The following is a 21917-nucleotide window of genomic DNA, read 5'->3' on the forward strand; positions in this document are numbered from 1 at the left end:
GAAAACACAGACACTAAATTTATGGACTTTGGTTTCAGAGGTGTTTTGTGAACTTCACCCCAAGGCAAGAGAAACAGGCGAAAATAAGACTTCTGCACAGCAAAAGAAACCATCAACAAAACAAAAAGTCAACCAACGAAATGGAAGAAGATATTTGTAAATGGTATTTCCAATAAGAGGCTAATATCCAAATTATATAAAGGACTCATACAACTCAAGACCAATAACTTAAAATCCAATTGAGAATTGGGCAGAGGACCTGTATAGCTACTTTTCCAAAGATGGTAGCCAAGTCACCATTTCTGCTTAGGAGAGTCAGTCAGGGCTGGGGCAGAACTGTTCATGTAGTAGAATCATGCTCAACTGCCTACGAAGAGGGTCTGGTGAGGAAGGCCCACAGCTCCGTCCCAAAGTGGGAGGGCTGGGAGGGCTGGCTCCATCCATATCCTCCCACCAAACCTCAAGCACTTGTGCAAACTGGGTATCTAACCTCACAATGGGCAGGCACTGACAGTTTGAATACAACCTTGCTCTACATTTTACTGACAGTCTGGCAACTGAGTTTGCATACTTTTTTTTTTTTTTAAAACTGCGTTTTTTAAGAACTCCATCAGTCTCTATACTACTTAACAGACTTCTGAAAATTCCAGTTTGTAAAGCAACTGTTTGATTCTCTGATGGGGGTGGGTCAGATAGGAGGGAAATAACTTAAATAGCACAGGTGATTCTACGTCAGTTAACTGGCAGGTGGGATCTATTGCTCCCCAAGTCTGTTTCTGCACACCGCTTGTCACTCCGCAAGAGTACCCCATCTTACACGGCTTACACATTCCCCACCACTGTATATGTCATCCTGTCACCCTCTACTGGGTGATGAACACAAAGGATTTCCTAGAATAATTTGAGTGGTACGTCATTTCCCCCAAATTGCTAACCTTAGAACCTAATCCCTGCTGTTTTGTTTTTTTTTAATATTTTATCGATTTTTTATAGAGAAGAAGGGAGAGGGATAGAGAGTTAGAAACATCAATGAGAGAGATCGATCAGCTGCCTCCTGCATGCCCCCTACTGGGGATGTGCCCACAACCAAGGTACATGCCCTTGACCGGAATCGAACCTGGGACCCTTCAGTCCGCAGGCCAATGCTCTATCCACTGAGCCAAACCGGTTCGGCGTCCCTGCTGTGTTTTATCATTCCAAAGAGGAAAGCAAAATTTAGAACTTTGTAATTTTTAACTTTCTTATAGTCCTCCTTAATCCAAAAAATTTGAGACAGAGACCTAAAATTAATTGGTTCTGATATCTGTGCCCTGCTAATTAAAAAGGGGATGTAGGGCCTTTGAGGGGTTGTTGCAGTATATATTTGCCATTGCTCTGCTCCCAGCTACCAACTCAAGAGGCTCTGTTCCTTTTAAAATAACACCAAGGTCAAATAAGCCATCTAAAATTGGGGTGCTGCCTAACTGGTTTCCCTTAAGCCAGTTAGCTATAAATACACTGGATGCTACCCAAGGGTGCATAACCACAGTGATGTTTATTCTTCCCATGACGTTGTACAAACACTAGCTATGGCCACAAATTTAGGAATGGCGTGCATGTCAATACAAGGGATTGCACATTTCTCACACAGGTACTTTCACCAACACACAGAGATTGCAACACTAGCTTGTCTGAACCCCAAGGAAAATAGGGATAGACGCTTTCAGATTCTCAGAGTGTCATGTCAGGTGCTTAGCCCAGCAAAGAATGCACTTAAAGGAATGTGGTCCCTTACAGACACTAAGACTAGATAACACCAGCTCTTATTGGTGCAGTTTGCGATATATGGCAAGAAGGGTTTTGGTGCAGAGTGGCTTTATTCTGTCATTTTTTGTGTGGCAAGCTATGGGATGAAAGAGAGGATGAATAGCCAGTCAGCTGAGTGAAGAAAGAATGAAGGCAACTAAAGCCCTGGAAAATGCCTGGGAATGCCCATGTAATAAAAAGTGCTGGAAGCCAATCCAAATAAGTGGGCAGGGAGGCCCTGAAAAGTTCCAGTTAGAAGGGGAGTGGAGGGCTGGACAGAGCCCAGGAAGGGAACTCCAACATCATGTGTAACCTCACCTTCTGCAGTTAGCCCATAGCAGCCTGCCACCAGGGGAGCCCCTGGCAACAACAGAACCCAGATCACACCAAATGCACACTGACTGTTACCCAGCAGAAGTCCTCAGGCTGCCGTGGAGCATCCCTAAGAACGTTCCCATGGGGCCAGCTGTGGCCAGAGGAGGGCTTCCTAGATCCCTTTATCCTCCCTTCAGGTTTCTCATACTAGATGGGAAACAACCCAGAGCAGTAAGAATCTGCCTGTACCCCTCATGTTAAGATGGCCACTAGAGGGGAATATAAACATGTTATGGAGAGTGTACTGGAGGCACTGGGGATGGCATGACCAAGCTGCCCTCTCTGGGCCCAGAGTGAAGTCCAGATACAAAAATGGGAATGAAATGATAGATGCACAGGGTACACCCAGCCAAACCCAGTGGGCAGGCCAAGGTTGGGGGTGGGGTCCCAAAGAAGATACCTCCTGAGCAGAGCCATCAGTGTGCTAAGGGGATGTGGTCAATTTGATCGATCCTTTCACGTGGCTATTTTAAAGCCAGAGTCATTTTGACAAGGCCGGGAAATTTAATCTTAGCTTTTTGTCCATTTCCAATTCATTTCTTCCTTGGCCATCTCCACTGGGCAAGGGACAAAGTCAAAATGCCCAGAGATGGGGAAGATGCTCTCTGATTTGTGGAGAGCGGCTACAGCGTTTGGGCAGGTTCAAGCCTCGGACTAATAGGAGGGCACAGTCCTCTCATGGCAAAGCCACGGGAAAGTCCTAGCTTGGAGGGCAAAGCCCTCCCAGCAGATCATAGCCAAAGGCTATAGTTAGTTATAATCTTGAACCTATGGTCTGAACCTGTGGTCCCATGTGGCTGAGTGATGTGGGCTTGACAGAGTTCACGTGCATGTAACTGAGTAGATTTAAACCCACAAGAATGTTGTAAACATCTTGACCACGCCCTACTTTGCCTCGTGGAATCTGGCTATAAAATAAAGACATGGCTTTCAGGCTGTGGTGCTATCGCTAGGTCTCCATCAGAGAGGACAGTGTCCCACCCAGACCCAGCTTTCTTCTCCTGTCTTTTCTCAATCCTTCACCGTCCCCTCTCAGGCTCACCAAACCTGGCTGAGCTGGCTCGCCACACTGATTCTTCCAGATTTCTCTGGTTCTGGTTTTTCTTCCAAATAGTGAAGTGAGGGATAGGAGATAAAAACTAGGCTAAATGGATCTGAGCCTCTGAGCGAAAGCTAAGGGGAAGTTTTCTTTGAGTGGGGGAGGGAGAAGGGCTAGGATCCTGATGCCCACATTGTTTACTCCTACAAGTCTAAGATCTACAGCAAGGTGTAGGAAGGAGGTAGGTAGCCTGGGACTGTTGAAGGAAATAAAAAATAGGCTAGTTTCCCCAGTTTGGCACTAGGGGGCTCTGAAGCACAGCGTCTTTCTCCTCAGGGGAGAAATGGAGACCAGGGAGGGGCTACCCTTTGATGCCACCTGCTAAAATTCTCTACGGTTCACACACAGCACTGGGAACTGGGTCCTGCCGCATCATTCAAAAGGGAGAGGGGCACGCCAAGATGGGGTTGGGCTATTCTTACTGTGTCCTCTGCTCCAGTCAGTTCAGCTCCTCAGAGTCACAGCTTGTGTCCCACGTGAAAACCAGATCTGGAACGGCTGATTCGGGAAAACCAAGCAAGGGTGTTATTTATCCTATGTGTCCACTCTGAGAAAATGTAGGCCTAAGAGCCAACAATGATAGCTAACTTGCTGGGCACTTACCATACAGCGAATGGTAATCCTACATTCAGAATCACAACAAACCTAATAGGAAGGTCCATTGAGATTGCCGGTTTAGAGCAAACCACAGGGAAGGAGGACAAACACTGGAAATTCAGCCCAGGGGACTCTCAGGCTGAAAGGCATTTCCAACATTCATTGTCATATAAATAAGTCATATATAACTTCATAAGCTATACAAATATCTGACCACAATGTTTTATACTGGAAACTAATGTAGTAATGTATATTAAGTGTAATTGGAAAAAAAATTTTAATTAAAAGAAAAAAAGCATTTCCAACATACCTCAGCTGGGGTGAGTCATGAGGAAGGACGCTCACCATTAACTTTACTAAAATCCAGTGGGAAAATGAAAACAGAAACAGCCATGTTTGCAAAGCTGTAACCTTGATAAGAGGCCATGACACAACATTGGAGCTTACCAGCCCCAAATCCCCACATCTCTGCTGGAGGGGCTGGTTCCGTGGAGGTTCAACTGGGTCAGACTTGGTTTCCTGATTCTTAAGAGCTGGTCAAATAATCTGATCCCAAACACAAAATGGCCCTTCTTCAAACCAAGAAGGGTTCTGTGTCTCGTACTCTTGACCCTGCCTACCCCTGAAGTACCTTGGGTTCTGGGATTTGTAAAATTCTTCTCGTTCTCACTGCTGATGCCCAAAGTCAGACTGTGGTGCCAGTGCAATAGCCCCTCCTGGTGTGTGGACGTCAGCAGGAGCTCCTCATGGGGCAAGGACAGGGTGTCACAAGGGCCTCCTGAGTGGCCAAAGACCAGAGAAGGAACGTGTCCTCAGCCTCTCTTCAGTCCTGTCACAATCAGTGAGCCTGCAGGATCCAGCTTATCAGAAGTGTCATTATGATGTGTCTAACAGGGCAGACCTGCTCAGCATCAAGAAACACTTTGTAGTTCAGGGAGGAGCAGATACTGCCTAAGGATAAGGGCAGAAGAACCAAAGGGGCCACCACCGCCTCAGCCACAGGTGACTCCTGCTCCATCTGGCTTCGGTGCTGCTTGGCAGACCTGGCCAACACCTACTCAACCTTTCCATCTTTCTCCTTTGGGACCATCACAGCACAGCCCTCACGCATCACTTCCCGATCAGCCCTTCCACTGGGTCATTTACCACTACGTCTCCACAGCCCAGAGCTTACAGAGGTTGCAAGGGTATTTTTTGGTGGGTATTTGATTTCAAGCCACCAAATTTTTAGATCCTCCACAGCAGCTTTCTGGCGCCCAAAACCTCCCAGCCCCAACAAGCAGTACATGATCATAGGCCTGAATACATCTTAATGACTTCTGAACAATTGACTAATTATGCCCAGACAAGTTGTAAGAATGTCAGATAACACCTCATCCAACAGGAAATACAGGGGTTGTTGGGCATATGACAAACTCAAAGTAAGTGTTAAAGGGCTGCAAAAAATGTAAGCTTGTTATGTTTAAAAGTAGAGGCCCAGTGCACGAATTTGTGCACAGGTTGGGTCTGGCCAGCCTGGCCCCAATTGGGGCCAGGCCTGTCAGGAGGAGGAGAAGTGGGAGGGTGGCCAACCAGACCCCAGAATGGGGTGGTGGGGGCTGATGGGGGCCAGTGGCCTGGGGGAGGAGCCATGGATGGTTGGGTGGCTGGCCCTGCCCTTGATCGGAGTGGGGGGGGCAATCAGGGGCAGAGCTGGCTGGTGGGAGGAGTCATGGGCCAATGGGGTGGTGGGGGCCCATTGGGAGCGGGGCCGGTCAGGGGGAAGGGCTGTGGGGGCGTTGTCCGGCCGCCCCGCCTTCCATTGGGGTGGGAGAGTCCGATAAGGGGTGGGGCCAGCCAGGGGGAGGGGCTGCAGAAGGTTGGCCAGCTGACTCAACCCCCTAATCGAACCAGTTCGCTGGCCGCAGTGGACGTCGTAGCGACCGGTCGTTCTGGTTGTTACGGCGTTACAGTTGCTGGCTTTTTATATATATAGATGGTCTCTCTTCAGTAGCAGAAAAAAAATCTCTCCCCTTCCCCATAACAATTCAAAAAGTTTTTAATTCTTACAACTCAATTTACAATATCCTTCTTTGTTACTTGCAAAAAGAAGGGGAAAAAATCTGCAACTCAGGTCCCATTTAAGATGCATGTTTTTATTGAAATTAAAAAAAATTTGTAACCAGACAGAATAAAGTAGACAAGAATGTTATAATCTGACTATATAATCTCTCAATCTTGTTGAATCACTAAAATATAACATAGGATTGTTCTCTATGCTAATTTTAAGGTTGTCCAGTTAAACCATTATTTGGTATCTTTTCAACAGGTACTCTTAACTATTTAGAATTTCTTATCAGAAACATTCATATATTATACAGGAAACATTCATAGTTTATTTTCAAAACATTCATATTTTATACAGGATATACAAATTTGAAACAATAAAAAAAAAACACACAATTATAGCTGCAACACTATCCTAGCTGCATTGTGGTGATATTTCGTCAGCTGTCCACTATATACAAATGGGTTTTAATAGTGTTACATACAGAGGGGCCAAAAGCACTCATCTAAGGTAAAGGCGCTCGGGTTTAATGTGCACTTTCACAGCCCTGTGAAAACACAACCATTATATACACTGTAAACACCACAGGGCATGAAATCCATCTCCATCCACAAACATCAATCTCACAGGATCAAGCATACAAGGCCTAAGGTAAGGTGCCTGACTTCTCCTTCATAAGCATACTTTTCATCCATGACTGCTGCTCTTCTTTCCATAGGACACTACTCACTTATTTCAAATATGGTGCCTGCCAGTGCTCAGAAATTTCTGGAACCCCTTTTTGGGGACTGCCTGCATAGTCTGCAGTGAACTTTTCTGTCCGTCCTTGATGATGGCAAGTCTTCGTCCTCTGAGGATGGATTTGATTTGGGAAAACAGGCATAATTATTCACAGCCAACTGAATCAAACTGGGCTTCCACCCTGGGTCAAATGGGAGGCGCCACTATAAAACAATGAGACCAGTTTTCTTGTACAGCTTGTAAATGAAAAAATGCCCAACAGCAGTCCTGAAGGAACAGGTACAGATTCTCCTAGAGTGATGGCTCTGAGAGGCAACACTCACTTGAACAGTGAGTCTAGGTGGTGTTTTGCAGTATTAAAAATCAGCCACTTGGTCGCCTCTCACATAGACTTTAGTATTCCTCTTCAGTTTCAGTCCCTTTTGCTTTCTTGTGGATTGCCCGATTAAAGCTGTGGCAAGCAGGGACCCAGTGATTGTCATGAAGCCCCAGCTTACAGCCAGGGAAGCCTTTCTGAGAACGATGGCAGCACATCCAGTATCCTGGCCCGTAAGGCAATGCCTGGCAATAGGGCTTGGGGTGCCACCGGCACAGGGACACATCCCCTTTCACATATTTTTTCTTGCACTGCTTACAAGGGTCCTCTCTATAGCGTGGGTCTCGAACCCAGCGAGAATCTGCTGGCCTGATGTTGTAGTATTCAATGATGAACTTGAAATAGCAGCAGGTACATTTAAGAGCCACCAAACTCTTGGTGGGAAGTAACCTGAAGATTTTCACCAGAATGTGGTGGGGCAGGAAAGCCATGTACTGCTGAGGTTCTAAGAGCTGCTGGATTTTAAATCTGGTCTCCAGAAAGTCATGGGACACCTGCTTCTTCCCACTGGAGGCCTCGAGCACCGGGACTGTACTTTCCACAGGAGGGGCTGGCGCTGGGACGAGCGAATCAACTGAAACACTTTTTTCCTCAGATGCACTGCCACCCTCAGCACCATCTTCAGGCTGGCTGGCCTCTGGAGACTCTTGGGTTGTGCTTTCATTCAACTGGGAACAGTCTGACTGCTGCTGACCAGGCAGCAAAAAGAACAGCCTCCCCGGAAGTGGGTCTCCACAGGACTTTAAACTAGAAGGCTGGTCTCTCTCCACCTTAGACACAGCGATGCTAATGCACACAGATTCTTTTCTTCGCTGATCAGGATTTTGTGGCACAAGCTCTTCAACAGCATCTGTGGGCAACTCAGTGGCTTGGGGACAGGTCTGAGGAGGAAAAGGTGGCTCAGGTTCCTCTGTCATTTCTACATCATACCTATTGCTGTTTTTCACAGCAGTGTGCTGATCTGGCTCTGTTGCTGCACTATCCCTGTAGAAACTCACACCTGCTGGCAATGAGGGACAGCCTGGAGGAGCCCCATCCCAGGCCTGCTTCCCCTCAAGAGAACAATGGTCAGCTCTTGACGGGCCACAGTCCACAGACACAGGGGCCTCCAAAGCGCCTTTGTTTGTTTTGCCTTCATCAGCCTGAGTGCCGTTTGCAAGCAGCACCCGGCCTACATTTCGACGGAAGCTGTTATTCCTCGAGAGGCTCCCAGGCTCACTCTGGCTCTGCCGCTTCAGACACTCAGACTCCAGCCGGGCTACCATGTCAAGGACGCGGACTGGCTCACTCTGGGCTTCACCAACCTCAGGATTTCCCCTTTCCATGGGTTCTTCACAAGCTCCTGGGGCAGAAAAGGGCTCAGAGGCTGGAGGCCCACCTCGGGATTGCCCAGAAATCCTCCCCACGGCAGGTGAGTTAGTGCAGTTTTTCGCACAACTGGCCAGCAGAGCAGCACTGGCTCTTTGCTCCAGGAAGGCAACCATCTGTATGACCGACAGAGGCCTCCCAGCACAGATACTGTCCCCACTGTCACTCACGTAATGCACAGAACAGTGCTCAATGCCACACGCAAAAGGCTCAGGCTCATAGCACCTGCTGTTGATTTCCCTCATCCTTTCTAACTGTGTCTTGGCTTCTTTAAGATCTCCTGATTTTTTCCTTCTTTTAGTAGCTCTCCCATCAATATCCCAGGAGCTTTTTATTTTCATAGATCCTATCCTATTGCTACACTGGTGGGCTGCAAAGAATGCTATTTTCTCCTTGGTATTTCCTGGTTTCACCACAGCCCAAATATCAAGCGGCCCTTCCCCTTCTTCGCCCTGGTGGATTGTTGCAGATGGTGCATTCTTCTTGGTTTTAACATTCAAGCTGCTCTCTACAGGACTCTTCCCACTCATGCTGCACAGAACATTTGGAGAAAGGACCCCAAAAGGCTTTCGAGATGATGCTTTACCAGGAGATGTGGAAGGAAAGACACTTGATTTCATGTAGCTAGCTTCGCATTTTTCATCATGTATAGTCTCTTGGTGGCTCATGGAAGTTCTCAGTGTTTCCTTGCTAATTTGAAGAGGTTGTGCTTTCTTCTGCAGATTCCAGTATGGTTTTAGGTGCATAACAGAGGCTCTACGGAAAAGAAATACACATTTGATTACGATACTCATTTTGTTTCTAGGAAATTTTTTTTTTCACTTACACTCAGATGGTTCTAGCAAATAATAGAAATGTTTTCTATCAGTTCACTAAATCTTTACCAACTCTCATTTCAGCTAGATTTTAATGTAGAGATCAAGAATAACAAAAGCAAACTAACCATTTTCCATGGTGTATAGGCCAGAAAATAAGTTGGTGAATTTTAGACTCAGTGGACAGACTGAGAGAATTTCAGAAAACTGACATTTAGTCAATATTCTATACATAAAATTAGTGCTTAAAAGAAAGAAATCTGAATCTACAGAATATATTCCAGTAGGTAGAAGGCAGTATAGAAGAAAGGAAACTAGAAAAGGAACTCATCCAGAATTCCTAGTAGATTAACACTATTTCTAAGTCATTTGTAACTAGGATTTTATTGACTGCAAAAGTTTATCAAAATTATTATACTGTTTTCTAAGCTATTCCCACACTGTTGAATATCCATATGTTTATAACTTTTCACTTGTTTGCTTATATACTTTGCCCATCTATTAGTCTTGATTTTCTAAATAACCTATTTGTATAATCTCCTCACTGCCAATTTTTCTGTGAGTATTGTAAGTCAAATCTAGAACCTCTAATTCTTATTAATTCTACAAGCCATTTGGAATCAATTCAAAAAAAGTGCCTTGTTTTGTTCTCTAACCTGGGGTAGAGATGGGAGCCATTTTTAAAATCAGACAAAAAGATGATTACATGCAGAGATCTGAGTTCTAGTCCTTGCCATATCACTAATTAACCACACAGGATGATTTTTACCTTGGACAAGTCACTTACTCTGAGTCTGCATTGAAATATTAACTGAGAGGTCAGAATACCAGATTATCTCTCCAAAGATCTCATCATTTAAATGTCAAAATAGCCCACTGCTATACAAGAAAGTGTTCTGTAGGGATGCCTGGTCTCCTACAAAATAAACCTACAGACCAAAGTAAACATCTGTAGTCTCAGGTTGGTGGAGTGAGGCAGGAGCAGTCTTAAGAACATGGACTTTCATCTACTCTCACTCATGGGGACACCAGTCTAAGACATACATACTGGGCAATTCAGCATATTCCTCTCATTCACCCCATAACCTTACTTGAGTGAGTACCTGCAGTGTGGCAGCCTCTGTGGTAACTGCTTTCAGGTATCAGCTTTAATAATCAAGAGTGAAAGTGATCACCCAGAACAAGTTTACCTTTCATTTCAACTTTTAATTCCTAGAGTCCAGTCAAAGCTAAAAGAAGAAATGTGGATATGAGTATCTTCCAGCCAAGTAAACAGAAATCTTGCATTTAAGGCACACCAGGTATCTTTTAAAAGATATCCCTGAAATAGATCTTTTTTTCTGATCTTTGGTAATTTATATCCTAAATCTGTAAAGATCTTCTCCTTTCTGCATGGTAACATTTTAGTAGTTTTCTATTATATATTCTGTAATTTGGTCTTATAAAAGAACCACACATAACTCAAGATAAGATGAAGGTATATGAATAAAATACATAAATTAATAAATGACAAATGAAAAAAAGAGGTACATCTAGAGCTATTTGTGTCAAAATTTTGGGGGTTTTTTCCCCATATTCCTTCAACTCCTAAATAAAATGAAAGACATAGTTTGCTAAAAAATCCAATAAATTCTCACATAATGATCTTATTACAGAATGTCTGTGGATAAATTTAAACTCGAGCAATGTGTGTACCATTCTGCATCGCACAATATGTTCTCTCTTTGCTTTCCTCCCCCACACATTATTTTAGGTGCTAAATTGATAGACAGGGACATTAAGAAGAAACAAAGATTTTGTTTGTATTTATTAACCGGTAAAGTCAGCTCAAATGACACATTACTAATAGATAAGGTTTTATAGCAGATTAAATAGAAGATGATCCCAGGGAACAGAAAGGAGGGAAGGAAAGGTACAATATGGAAGGAGAAAAGCTAACAAAACCATGTGATGTAATCAGGGTGACCGTGGGTCCCCTGAAGAAGACAGGACATTTAGGCTTGAGTTCCCAACTGGCTGAAGATTGCCTAGGATATTAACCTCTCCTCTCCTTTGCAAGCCTTGAAGACCCTGTCCTGGCAAGACTTAGAAAAAACTTTGCATCTCTAATAGATTACATCAGATGGTGGCGCTTTTCCCACCCCCACCTCACTCCCTCAGACACTGCAGAAAGCTCCAGCCAGGTTTCCATGGTTGCCAATCTCTTTATCACAATTGAATTTTTAAAGTTCTCTATAATAAAGTCCTGCTCTCTTGCAATTAAATAAATTGCAGAGATATAGCACCTACCTACACAAGACTGTTCCTGAGACACTCAGATATGTCCTTGTAAAATATAAGATCCCTGGGTCCATTGAGTCAGAATTTCTGGGATTGGGTCCAGAATCTGTTTTTAACCTTAGATTAACTTGAATGGAACTTTAAAGGTCATGTGTTAGATCTGGTGTAAGAGTGTCATGGGTTCCAGGTTTGGGCTGGGGTGCTGGACTGCCTCAATAGGGGTAAGGTGGAACTGCCCAACAAAAAGCCAAGCAGATAGTCTATACTGAAGTATTCATCCTGACAGTCAGGTAAAGACAGACCCATTTTCTTGTTATTCTCTTTAAAGCTGAAAAAAAAATTATGGCCTATCACCAAATTTCCTCTTCAACTTCAACCCTTCAGCTTCTTTGACATTGCTTTTTCCCAGATCTCTTCTTCTCCTGCCCTTACTCAGTGTTACTCAGAGTTTTGTTTTTCTAGATTAGACCATTGTCACGAAAGCCATATATCTAAGTGATCTCTTCTAGTTTTAAAGACCACAAACTGATGACTCTCCACTGATGTGCTCTCCCAAACTTCATATCCTATTGCCTGCCTAGCAGACATACTCACCTGGATATCAAAAATAATCTCAAAAACTAACAAAACTAGTTAATGATTACATCAAGTACCCAGTCCAAAAAGTTGAGTCACTTCGATTCCTCCACCCTGACCCCACATCCAATCACGAAGTCACTGATATGCTCCCTCTTCTTCATCCCTAGCACAACTGCCCTAATTTAAACAGCCATCTCATCTCTGCTACACTGCTGTTACCACAGGAAAGCCTACCCTTCCCTGCATACCAGGTGGTGGAGCCCACTCCAGCCAGCCTATAAAATCAGCTCCCACCCTACTATCATACTTCACACTCTGGAAGCTCGTCCACAGAACCATTACCACGGGAACAGGTGAACAAAGGCCAATCATATCACTTTAAGATACAAATTTTAAGGCATCCAGAACCATAAAACTAACATAACATCTTTAAATTTTTTTCATATTAACGGCCACCCATTTCCTTCTATCTATTTATTATGAAAAATTTACTAAACATTCTGGGCTGGATACTACTGTACAATCATGACTAAGATCTAAAAGCTGCCTTTAAGGAAACAGATAATAGGCTATTACAACAGAATGTGATTATGTGTTATAAGGGTAGTATGGTGCTGGGATACTTGGGGGGGGGGGGGCCTAAATGGTGGCATACAGAGAAGGGAGGAGTGTGTGAGAAGAGGAGAGGGGACTCTCAGCACCAAGTTTAGTTTTGAGGGTATAGAAAGAGGTCAAAGAAGCCCTGATTTTCAAAGCTAAATAAGCGCTGAAGGGAGATAAATAAATTCCTAAGAGGTTCAAAGTAGACAGTGCTTTTGGAAAACTGAGGTAGGTGAGAAATAACCAGAGTCCAAGCTAAGGTGTCATGAGTGGAAAAAGGACAAGTAAATGAATTAGTAAGAAAGAACAGGCAGGATTTTAGCCACTTATTATAAATGGAGATTGAAGGAGAGGAGCAAAGGTTGAGTCCTCGTCTTATGGCTTCAGCAACTAGATGGAGAGCGGTACCTTTTAGTGAGATGGTAACAAAGGTAGCTGAGCAGACCTGGAGCAGAGGGAAGCAGAAGCTGCCTTCTTGGGATGATTTTTAGTTGTTGCTACCTAGTAAGGAGACTAACACAAGAGAATAGGAAGAAAGGAATAAGACAGTTGTCATAGAAACATTTAAATGAGGAAAAGGTTTTCTGGATAGAAATTACAGATGTCTTTTTCCAAAAATTTCACAATAGTGGTATATCACCGTTCTAATCAGGGGAAAAATGTGCATAAAAGGGAGGCGCAGACACTTTTAGATCCTACAGCAAGATCAAATAAAGAACGGTGTCCAGTTAGCTAGGGAAGGAGATCCCTGGTAACCCTGCTGTGAGGCCCTGTATTGTGAGTAGGACAGAGCCAGAGTTCTTGGTGGAAGAGTGACTAGAAGGTGAGAAAGTGAACCTTAGCAACTCTTTCACAAAACTTGGGGGTGGAGAAAGTCTTTGTATGCACCTATCACCTTAAATCCTTTCCAAGAATAAGGTGAGAAACAACAATGAATTAATTAATACTTGAACACCTTTCCTCCAAAATCCTGCTTTCAAATAATTCCAGCATTCCTTTTAGTCTGTAACTTCTGATCTCAACTCAAAAAAGCTGGAAAAACTCTTGAACTAAAATAGTATACAATCCCAACATGAAGACATGGGAGAGAATTTAACTTTGCTTAGGGAAAATGCTTGGATAAATCCCAAAGCCTTAAGAGAAGGGATGAACCTGATCAACGAGCAATGGAAAAGACAGAATTTCTTTGAGCTAACAGGAAGCCTAACATGAAAGGCAGATAGATGCCTGCTTTCTAATTTGTCACGCATAGTCTATGGTGCCTTGCCTATCAAAACAGTTTAGAAGATAAGGCACTTTCTGTTTCTTTCTATTACATTAAAAGTACAGGACGGCTAATTCCAAAAAAAAGGAGTCATCACTTAGCATTAGCAGTTGCTCTTTATTTACAAAATGTCAGAGTAGTAACAATAGAACAGTCCCTGAAAGACCCTTCCCATGATACCTTTAGAAAGGGGAAATGCATACAGTAAATAAATCCACCATTTCTTTACAAATGTAAAAGCTGCTAGAGGACATATGACTGCCTTCTTCACTGAACCATTACAGAAATGATGAGCAACTCCAGCAACATGTACATATAATAAAATCCTGGTTTTTGCAAATGAAGTAAATAACAGAACTAAAACTTTTGAAGCCCCACAGCTAGTTAGTGGTGGAATTAAGATATGAATTAGATAAGAATCTCCTGGATCTATATTTTCCTTGCTACCAAAAAAACCCCCCAAAAAACAAAAAAATCACCACAAAACAGCATATAAAATCTTAGATTTGATTATGACACAAATAAAACTTATTAAATAAAATTAAATAACTCTGATAGCATCTCTTAGAAGAGCCTTTATCTTTCAAGTTGGGTCAATTTTTCTTAAATTGGATCAATTTTTTAAGTGCCATGTAAAACCTCTACACAGAACTGTGAATTAAAGCAGACATATCATAATCACATAGGAAGCCATACATACTTATGTAAAAGTAGGTAGAAACTGCTTCTACAGATAGTAAAGTAGAAAAAAGTGCCAAAACCAGGAGGGTGTGAATACAGGCAGAAGAATTAGAAAAGACTTCCCTCCATAGGCCTCTAAGCACTGACAGAGGCATCCAACCCCAGCAAAGCACCTTAACAAAACAGCAAAATACAGCCTAAGTCAGAAAAGATGGTATTTATCAAACTGAGTTCCAAAATACTGGGGGCGGAATTTTTTCAGGGAGTTAGCTCACTTTTTTTTTTTCCTTCTTTTTAAGGAATATTCTCTAAAGTTGATATTTCATGGGAATTCTGAACTTTGCCTCAGGAGGTCCGGATGGTTAGTAGTACACAATTTAATGAGAAAATCCTTTATTGTCTGTTAATAGATACTGAGTAATACAGAGAATGGCCTTTGGAAACATACATGCAAGATTTTAAAGAACTCAATGCTCACAGCTTTCATCATTCTTAGAATTCACAATGGTATTGAAGTGCAGCACATACCTGCTTCATGGTTATCTATAATACGTATAGATTCTATATCATGATTAAAGACTAAACAAAGCTAACTTCTAAAAAATAAAGGTTATGATAAGCTTGATGGGCAACAAAGTATATAAAACACACTGAAAAAGAATATTACAAGTTGGGAATGGTAGCCACTACTTTGTTATTCTATTGTGATCACAAGAGAAGTGATACTCAATACAATTAATGGTACTGCAAAATACTGAATTAGGGATATTATACTAGTTTACATGGGTCTCCCCACTCCCCTTTTCTTGGATTAAGGAAAAAGGAGGAGGGCCTGAAGGAAAGAACACTTGTTCAGGCTGTTCCAAATTATTAAACAAACAGCTGGAGAACAGAGACATAGTGAAGTATTTCATTTTGGTTCAATTTACCATGTTTATCTATGTTAACCCAGTAGTTTACAAAGTTTTTCCTACTGTTCCTGTGACATAATGCCAAATGCTCTAAAAAATCTGGCACATCACAATTTATTGCTACCTAAGCAGATGAGACATCTACAATTTGGCAACCCTGACTAAAATGAACATCAAAATCCAAATGAAACCCAATAAAAAAAGTTTAGAACCCCCAAAATCATTAATATATTTTGAGAAGTATATTATTACTAAGAAAATTCTGCCTCCACAGATTTTGAGATATTCCACATTCCTGATAATTTCTTACAGAAAACAAAGGAAAATAAAAACTTTATCCTTTCACATAAAAAACTGTTACTTCCTTGAGTGAGCTGATGCTTCTTTCAACTTTGAAACCAATCAGTCTTCCATATATATTTTATGCAAATTTATATATATTTAAGGCAACAGCAATTTTTTACATCACTTGTACATGACATGCAGTACTTTCAAAGAACTGATGAGAGCTTTAACATATGCCCTATTTGACCAAAATGTAACTTGGACATAAAGAGGTCATCTCTCCCAGGGAGTAAATGTTAAAGATTCTAATACTAGCTATGAACACAGTTCAAACATCCATTAGGTGCCAAATAAAGATTGACATGAAACATAAGAGAACAGCTACTAACTCTACAGTGTCAATGCAATACCACACTGCTTGTCTGCCAACATACACACACACCCCTAGGGTTGGATGCCTCAGTCTTTTTTTATTTATTTGATTTTTAGAGAGAGAAAGGGAGGGAGGGAGGGAAAAAGAGGGGAAGAAAGGAAGAGAGAGAATATATGCATTCATTGGTTGATCTTTGTTATGTGCCCTGACCCAGGATCAAACCTACAACCTTGGAGTATGGGGATGATGCTCTACCCAACTGGCCAGGGCAGGTGCCTAGATCTTAAGCCAAATACCTAACTGGGTATAGCCTAGTTCAGGGGTCCTCAAACCACGGCCCGCGGGCCACATGCAAATACAAATATTGTATTTGTTCCCGTTTTGTTTTTTTTACTTCAAAATAAGATATGTGCAGTGTGCATAGGAATTTGTTCATAGTTTTTTTTTAAACTATAGTCCAGCCCTCCAACGGTCTGAGGGACAGTGAACTGGCCCCCTGCTTAAAAAGTTTGAGGACCCCTGGCCTAGCTCATTAGCACCATTATACGTACCTGAATTTTAAATGGCTTATCAAAGAAAAAAAGGAGATAAAAAAGTCAAAATTCAGGTTAACAAATATGAAGGCACCAAGCAAAACAGTTTGCTCGCAGTATCAATGCAGACAAAAGATTGGACAAGTTAAGACTTCTGTCAGCAAACCTGGGTGGGAGTGGATGGGGTGGGAGAATTATTTCAGAAATAGGACTCACGATGTTTACCAAAGAAATAAAACCTAAACCACAGTCCTGACTGCACCCAGCTGTTCAGTAATTAATTAATCTTCCTTTAACCACATTCCTCTAGCATCTGTTGAGCCAAGACTGAAGTAGCAGTCCATGTACTGGCTGGTCAAGGTGTACACTTTGTTAAGAATTACCACTTGAAAAGAAATGAAGTGTCAACAGAAAACAAGACAAAAAAGTTGTTGCTTTGGCACCTGTTTTTAGAACTTACCAAAGCCAATTTGAATATTAGAGTTAAAAAAGTAGTATATCCAAGGGATAAATGTGAGAAAATCTATACTGCAGCAAACTAATTAGGCACTAAGAAGCCCAAGGTGTCAAGTTATTGGACAAAAAACTACTCCATTAGTACACAGAAGGTTTATCTCCATCTTTTACCCCACAGCCATCCCATTCTGTAGAATTTGACTAAATCTGGAATTTCTGAAGCCAAATAGGAAAGATATAATTATAACAAGATATAAAGAAATCTCAATTCAGGGTAAACTTTGGGCCTTTAGAACCGGTTTTGCATAAAACTAGAATCTAAAAAGAAGTCATGGGTTTAAGAGAGCCCTTATAAATCTTATCCTCTGGAAATTTCTAGATGTATGTATTTACTTAACATAGTTATAATCATATTGTACATGCAATGCTGTACTTTTCATAACAAGTAGTATTTTACATGTTATTACATGGTTTTCAAACCCACCGACCATAGAAGTGTAAATGCCAAAACTTACTAAACCATTCTCTCCAACCCTGGACACTATAATGTAACATCTTCATGGATGTAATCTCTTATGTATTTAAGGGTATATCCTTAGAAGTTTCTCAGAAGTGGAATTCCTGAGTCATAGTGTTAAGTATTTTTATGACTGAATATATCTTGCCCAAGCACTCCCAAAAGCATAATGCTAACTTACATGGCTACCACCAAGAAAATCATGTCAGTTTTATGGCAAAGGTTTTGTTCTTTAAAGAGAATTGTCTTATACCTAGGGAAAGAAACCAATGTAGAACTAGAGATAAAAGATACCAGATACAAACAAGTGAGAATAGAATAGCTATTTCCACACTAGAATAACAGCTTTAATAGCTCTAAGATGCTTACCATGTGCCAGGCACTGTTCTAAGCTTATAATACTCCCCCAAAACACAACTTAAGAAGTGCATACTCTATCTCCAACTGTACATGAAGAAACCAAAGCAGAGGGAAGTTGAGGAACTTGCCAGGATCACACAGCAAGCACATCAAGGCGCCTGAATGGACATGTGGTAGGAGCCAAAGGCCATCTCTTAACTACTATGCAATGAAGGAAGCAGATGAGGAAAAGGGAGAGGGTACTCCTTAGCAAGGTAATCCTTAATATCATAAAAGAAGACTGAGGAACCTCAATGTGACAGGAAGCAGAATTTGGGCTATGTGCTCAATTTTGGATGCCTTGAATGATACCGTATTTAAAATTAACGTAGTGTTTATCAAATATTTAATATCTTGCTGAGTGTCAGGTACTGACTGTGCTAGATCCTGGGGCTTCAGCATGAACAAAACTGGAATTCCTGCCCTCGTGGTGAACTTGACAAATATACATTCATCCCTTAGCTTTTCATTCATTTTCAAATCTGAAAGTTTCCAGTTTACTGAATCAAGTTAGCAACAGAAGCAGACATCACTAGAAACATTCCAATTTATTTTTGGCAAAGAGAAACTTCAAAAACTAAATATACAGGCATATCTCGTTTTATTGCGCTTTGCTTTATTATGCTTCTTACAAATTGAAGGCAAGCCCCTCCCCCACCATTTGATTACAACTCGCTTTATTGTGATACTCGCTTTATTGCAGTTGTTTGGAACCAAACCCACAATATCTCCAAGGGATGCTTGTAATGTCAAAAATTGACAGTCTGGAAGAGGTGTGAGGACAGATGACAGTACCACAGAACCAGACTGGACTGGAATGTCTGTACAGAACACACATGGGAGAATACACAGAGACACTGTTCTGCTATTGATTTATAATAGACTTATTTATAAAAATCAGTCCCATAGAATGAGAAATGCTAGAGACTAGAAGACAAAATATAACCACAGGCAAATGGGAAACTGTAAAATAACAAATAAATCAATAAACCAATAAGAATAGGAATTAATTTCATGGGTCTAAATTGCATGGGTCAAACCATCTCTTTCAGATACTAGATTATGTACACAACATTTTATTATATGACCCAGTACTGGGGGACAAAAAAAAAATAGTTAAGTTACCTTGCTATACTCTTTATTGTCACCCAACTGCTACTTTATCCTGAGTGTATTACTTTGCTAGGGTGGCTTGAAGAACAGGAAAGTTACTTCTCACAGTTATGGAAACTAAAAGTCCATGATCAAGTTTTGTTTTTTTTCTGAGGTCTTTTTCCTGGGCTTGCATGTGGCTGCCTTTCCACTATAGCCTCAATTTTTCCTTCTGTTCTTGCATGCCCCTTGTATCTATCTTTTGTGTTCAAATTTTCTCTTCTACCAAGGGCACCAGTTAGATTAAATTAGGGCCCACCCTCTCTCTGTCCAAATTCAGTCACATTCCAAGGTACTTAGGAGTTAGGCCTTCAATACATGAAGCAGGGAAGAGCACACAATTCAGCCCATAACAATGGGGTAAATACAAGAACTCACAGGTTAAAGTGTGATGTTTGAAGATCACATAAATAAAATAAAGCTATTTTGATTTGACTTCTATATAATCCAAGCTGGCTCAAGAGAACACTTCAAATAATTCAAGAGCTCACTACTCCAATAATAATAAACATCTGGACAATCTCCTTAACTTTCTGCAAAATATGTCTGGAAGGGGAAAAATTGTTATCCCTATTCATTAAAATCCCATTTATACATAAAACACTGGTTATTAACTTTTGCAGTTGCCAAGCCCTTTGAAATTCTGATGAAAACAAATGAGGCTCTCCTGAGAAAAGGGCATGCATCTACATATCTACAAAGTTTGGCATTATCATTGCAGGAGATTCATAAACCACCTCCCTAAGCTCATCAGAATCCAGGGACTCGGGTTAAAGGGCACTGACCTAAAGGACCATTTATTATCTAAATTAAAAACTAAGTGTCAGAAATTTCAAGTTATCTCTGAGCCTCTGGGTGGTCTTCTTTCATTGTGTCTCTTTAACCTGACAAGCAACTCAGTATCTTGGAAAAATGCTTCTTGGATTTTTAAGCAGAATGTGACTCTTCATTCGTAAAATAAAAACAGATCTGAAAACTTAAAAAAACCAAGTGTCCAAAAAATGGAACAAAATACTTGAAATTGAGATTATCTTGAAAAATAAAGGAAAACAAAACAAAAAAACAAACAAATGAAAATAAGAATACATGTAGTAACCATGTTTACATTTAGCTACTTCCCAAAGATCTGGAAGTAGCTAATGATTAATCAAATAATATCGGAATAAATTTTAATCCTACCAACCAACAATAAAGAGGGAAAGAAAAGTAAGCATTATTTCAGAAAATCTAAACTAAGAAAAACCTGCAATTTAGCACAAAATCTCAGAATAAAAAGAGAAAATAACAATAGGTAGAAATTACTAGTAGGTTTCTTATTTACTGAAAAAAAGAACCATTATTTTCTACATACCAAACTCAAAGCCAACAAAGATAATGTTGTGTTGTAAAATTTTAAGACTCGGCTTGTATTCTACTCTCTCTACTCAAGAGTAGTCTCTGATTTTCCTCAAAAAGCAGCTCTGGACAGCTGGTCAAAACAGAACCTTATGTGGAATTCCACTCACCATTCCACCTCGGGAATTCTGTGGATAATTTCAGCGATATGTAAGCTCTCAAGGATGGGGACCCCTTGTCTGCCTGGTTTACTGCTATTGCCCCAAAGTCTCACTCAAAAAACTGTTTGTTGAATTGGAGTAAATGATGTATTCTACATGAAGCAATCTGAATCAACAAGGCAAGAATGTAACATTCATTTCTACTGTACTAGCACCTCAACTGGATCACTCTAGCCTTGAGTTGGATCTAACAAAGTACAGGGTGGGCAAAAGTAAAAAGTAGGCTTGCAGTTGTGAGTATATGAAACACAGTTTATTCTTATTATTATTTCTTAATTATTGTATTATTTTCTATATGAACAACTGTAAACCTACTTTTGCCCAGCTTGTATTAACAAGGTGAATGCTCAGAAAACAAAACTGCTATTCATTTTTTTTAAAACATATTTTATTGATTTTTTTTTACAGAGAGGAAGGAAGAGGGATAGAGAGTTAGAAACATCCATGAGAGAGAAACACTGATCAGCTGCCTCCTGCATACCCCCTACTGGGGATGTGCCTGCAACCAAGGTATATGCCCTTGACCGGAATCGAACCTGGGACCCTTCAGTCCGCAGGTCGATGCTCTATCCACTGAGCCAAACCGGTTACAGCAAAACTGCTATTCATTTAAGAGATGTATTATAACATCATTTTCTAAAGAGTTACCTAAAAGATAACTTGCTAAAAAAACAACAACAACACACACACACACACACACACACACACACACACACACACACACACAACACACAAAAACTTCCTAAAGATTCATTTGGCAAAATGCTGAAATTTTTGAGTTTTATTTCCTGATCTAACACTTTAATTTCCCTTCTATGTCAATTTAAAATGATCACAGGTCTAAGTTCATCTGGAAGGCAGACTTTAGGTTTATTCCACTGCAGATGTACCTGAAGATTATATTCAACTATACTTATTAGCTTTTACTAAAGAGCACATTGAGCTTGAACAAGATCTGAAGAAAGTAAAGAAGAAAGGGAGTAGTAAGAAAATGAGGGGGCCGAAACCGGTTTGGCTCAGTGGATAGAGCGTCAGCCTGCGGACTGAAAGGTCCCAGGTTCGATTCCGGTCAAGGGCATGTACCTTGGTTGCGGGCACATCCCCAGTAGGGAGTGTGCAGGAGGCAGC

General features: G+C 41.2%; 1 protein-coding gene across 5 annotated transcripts in view; it reads right to left on the reverse strand.

The window, feature by feature from the left end:
• Window positions 1-5970: 5970 nt before the first annotated feature.
• The window catches only part of FBXO34 (F-box protein 34), an 86345-nt gene continuing 70398 nt past the window's right edge, over window positions 5971-21917 (reverse strand). For all 5 annotated transcript variants that reach the window (XM_059695346.1, XM_059695342.1, XM_059695330.1 and 2 more), the window contains exon 2: window positions 5971-9144. In XM_059695346.1, the coding sequence (XP_059551329.1) occupies window positions 7038-9134 (2097 nt within the window). In that variant the 5' untranslated portion in view covers window positions 9135-9144 and the 3' untranslated portion in view covers window positions 5971-7037. The remainder of the gene's footprint in view (window positions 9145-21917) is intronic.

Source organism: Myotis daubentonii, chromosome 1, assembly GCF_963259705.1.
Source record: "Myotis daubentonii chromosome 1, mMyoDau2.1, whole genome shotgun sequence".
In the NCBI taxonomy this organism is placed as follows: Eukaryota; Metazoa; Chordata; class Mammalia; order Chiroptera; family Vespertilionidae; genus Myotis; species Myotis daubentonii.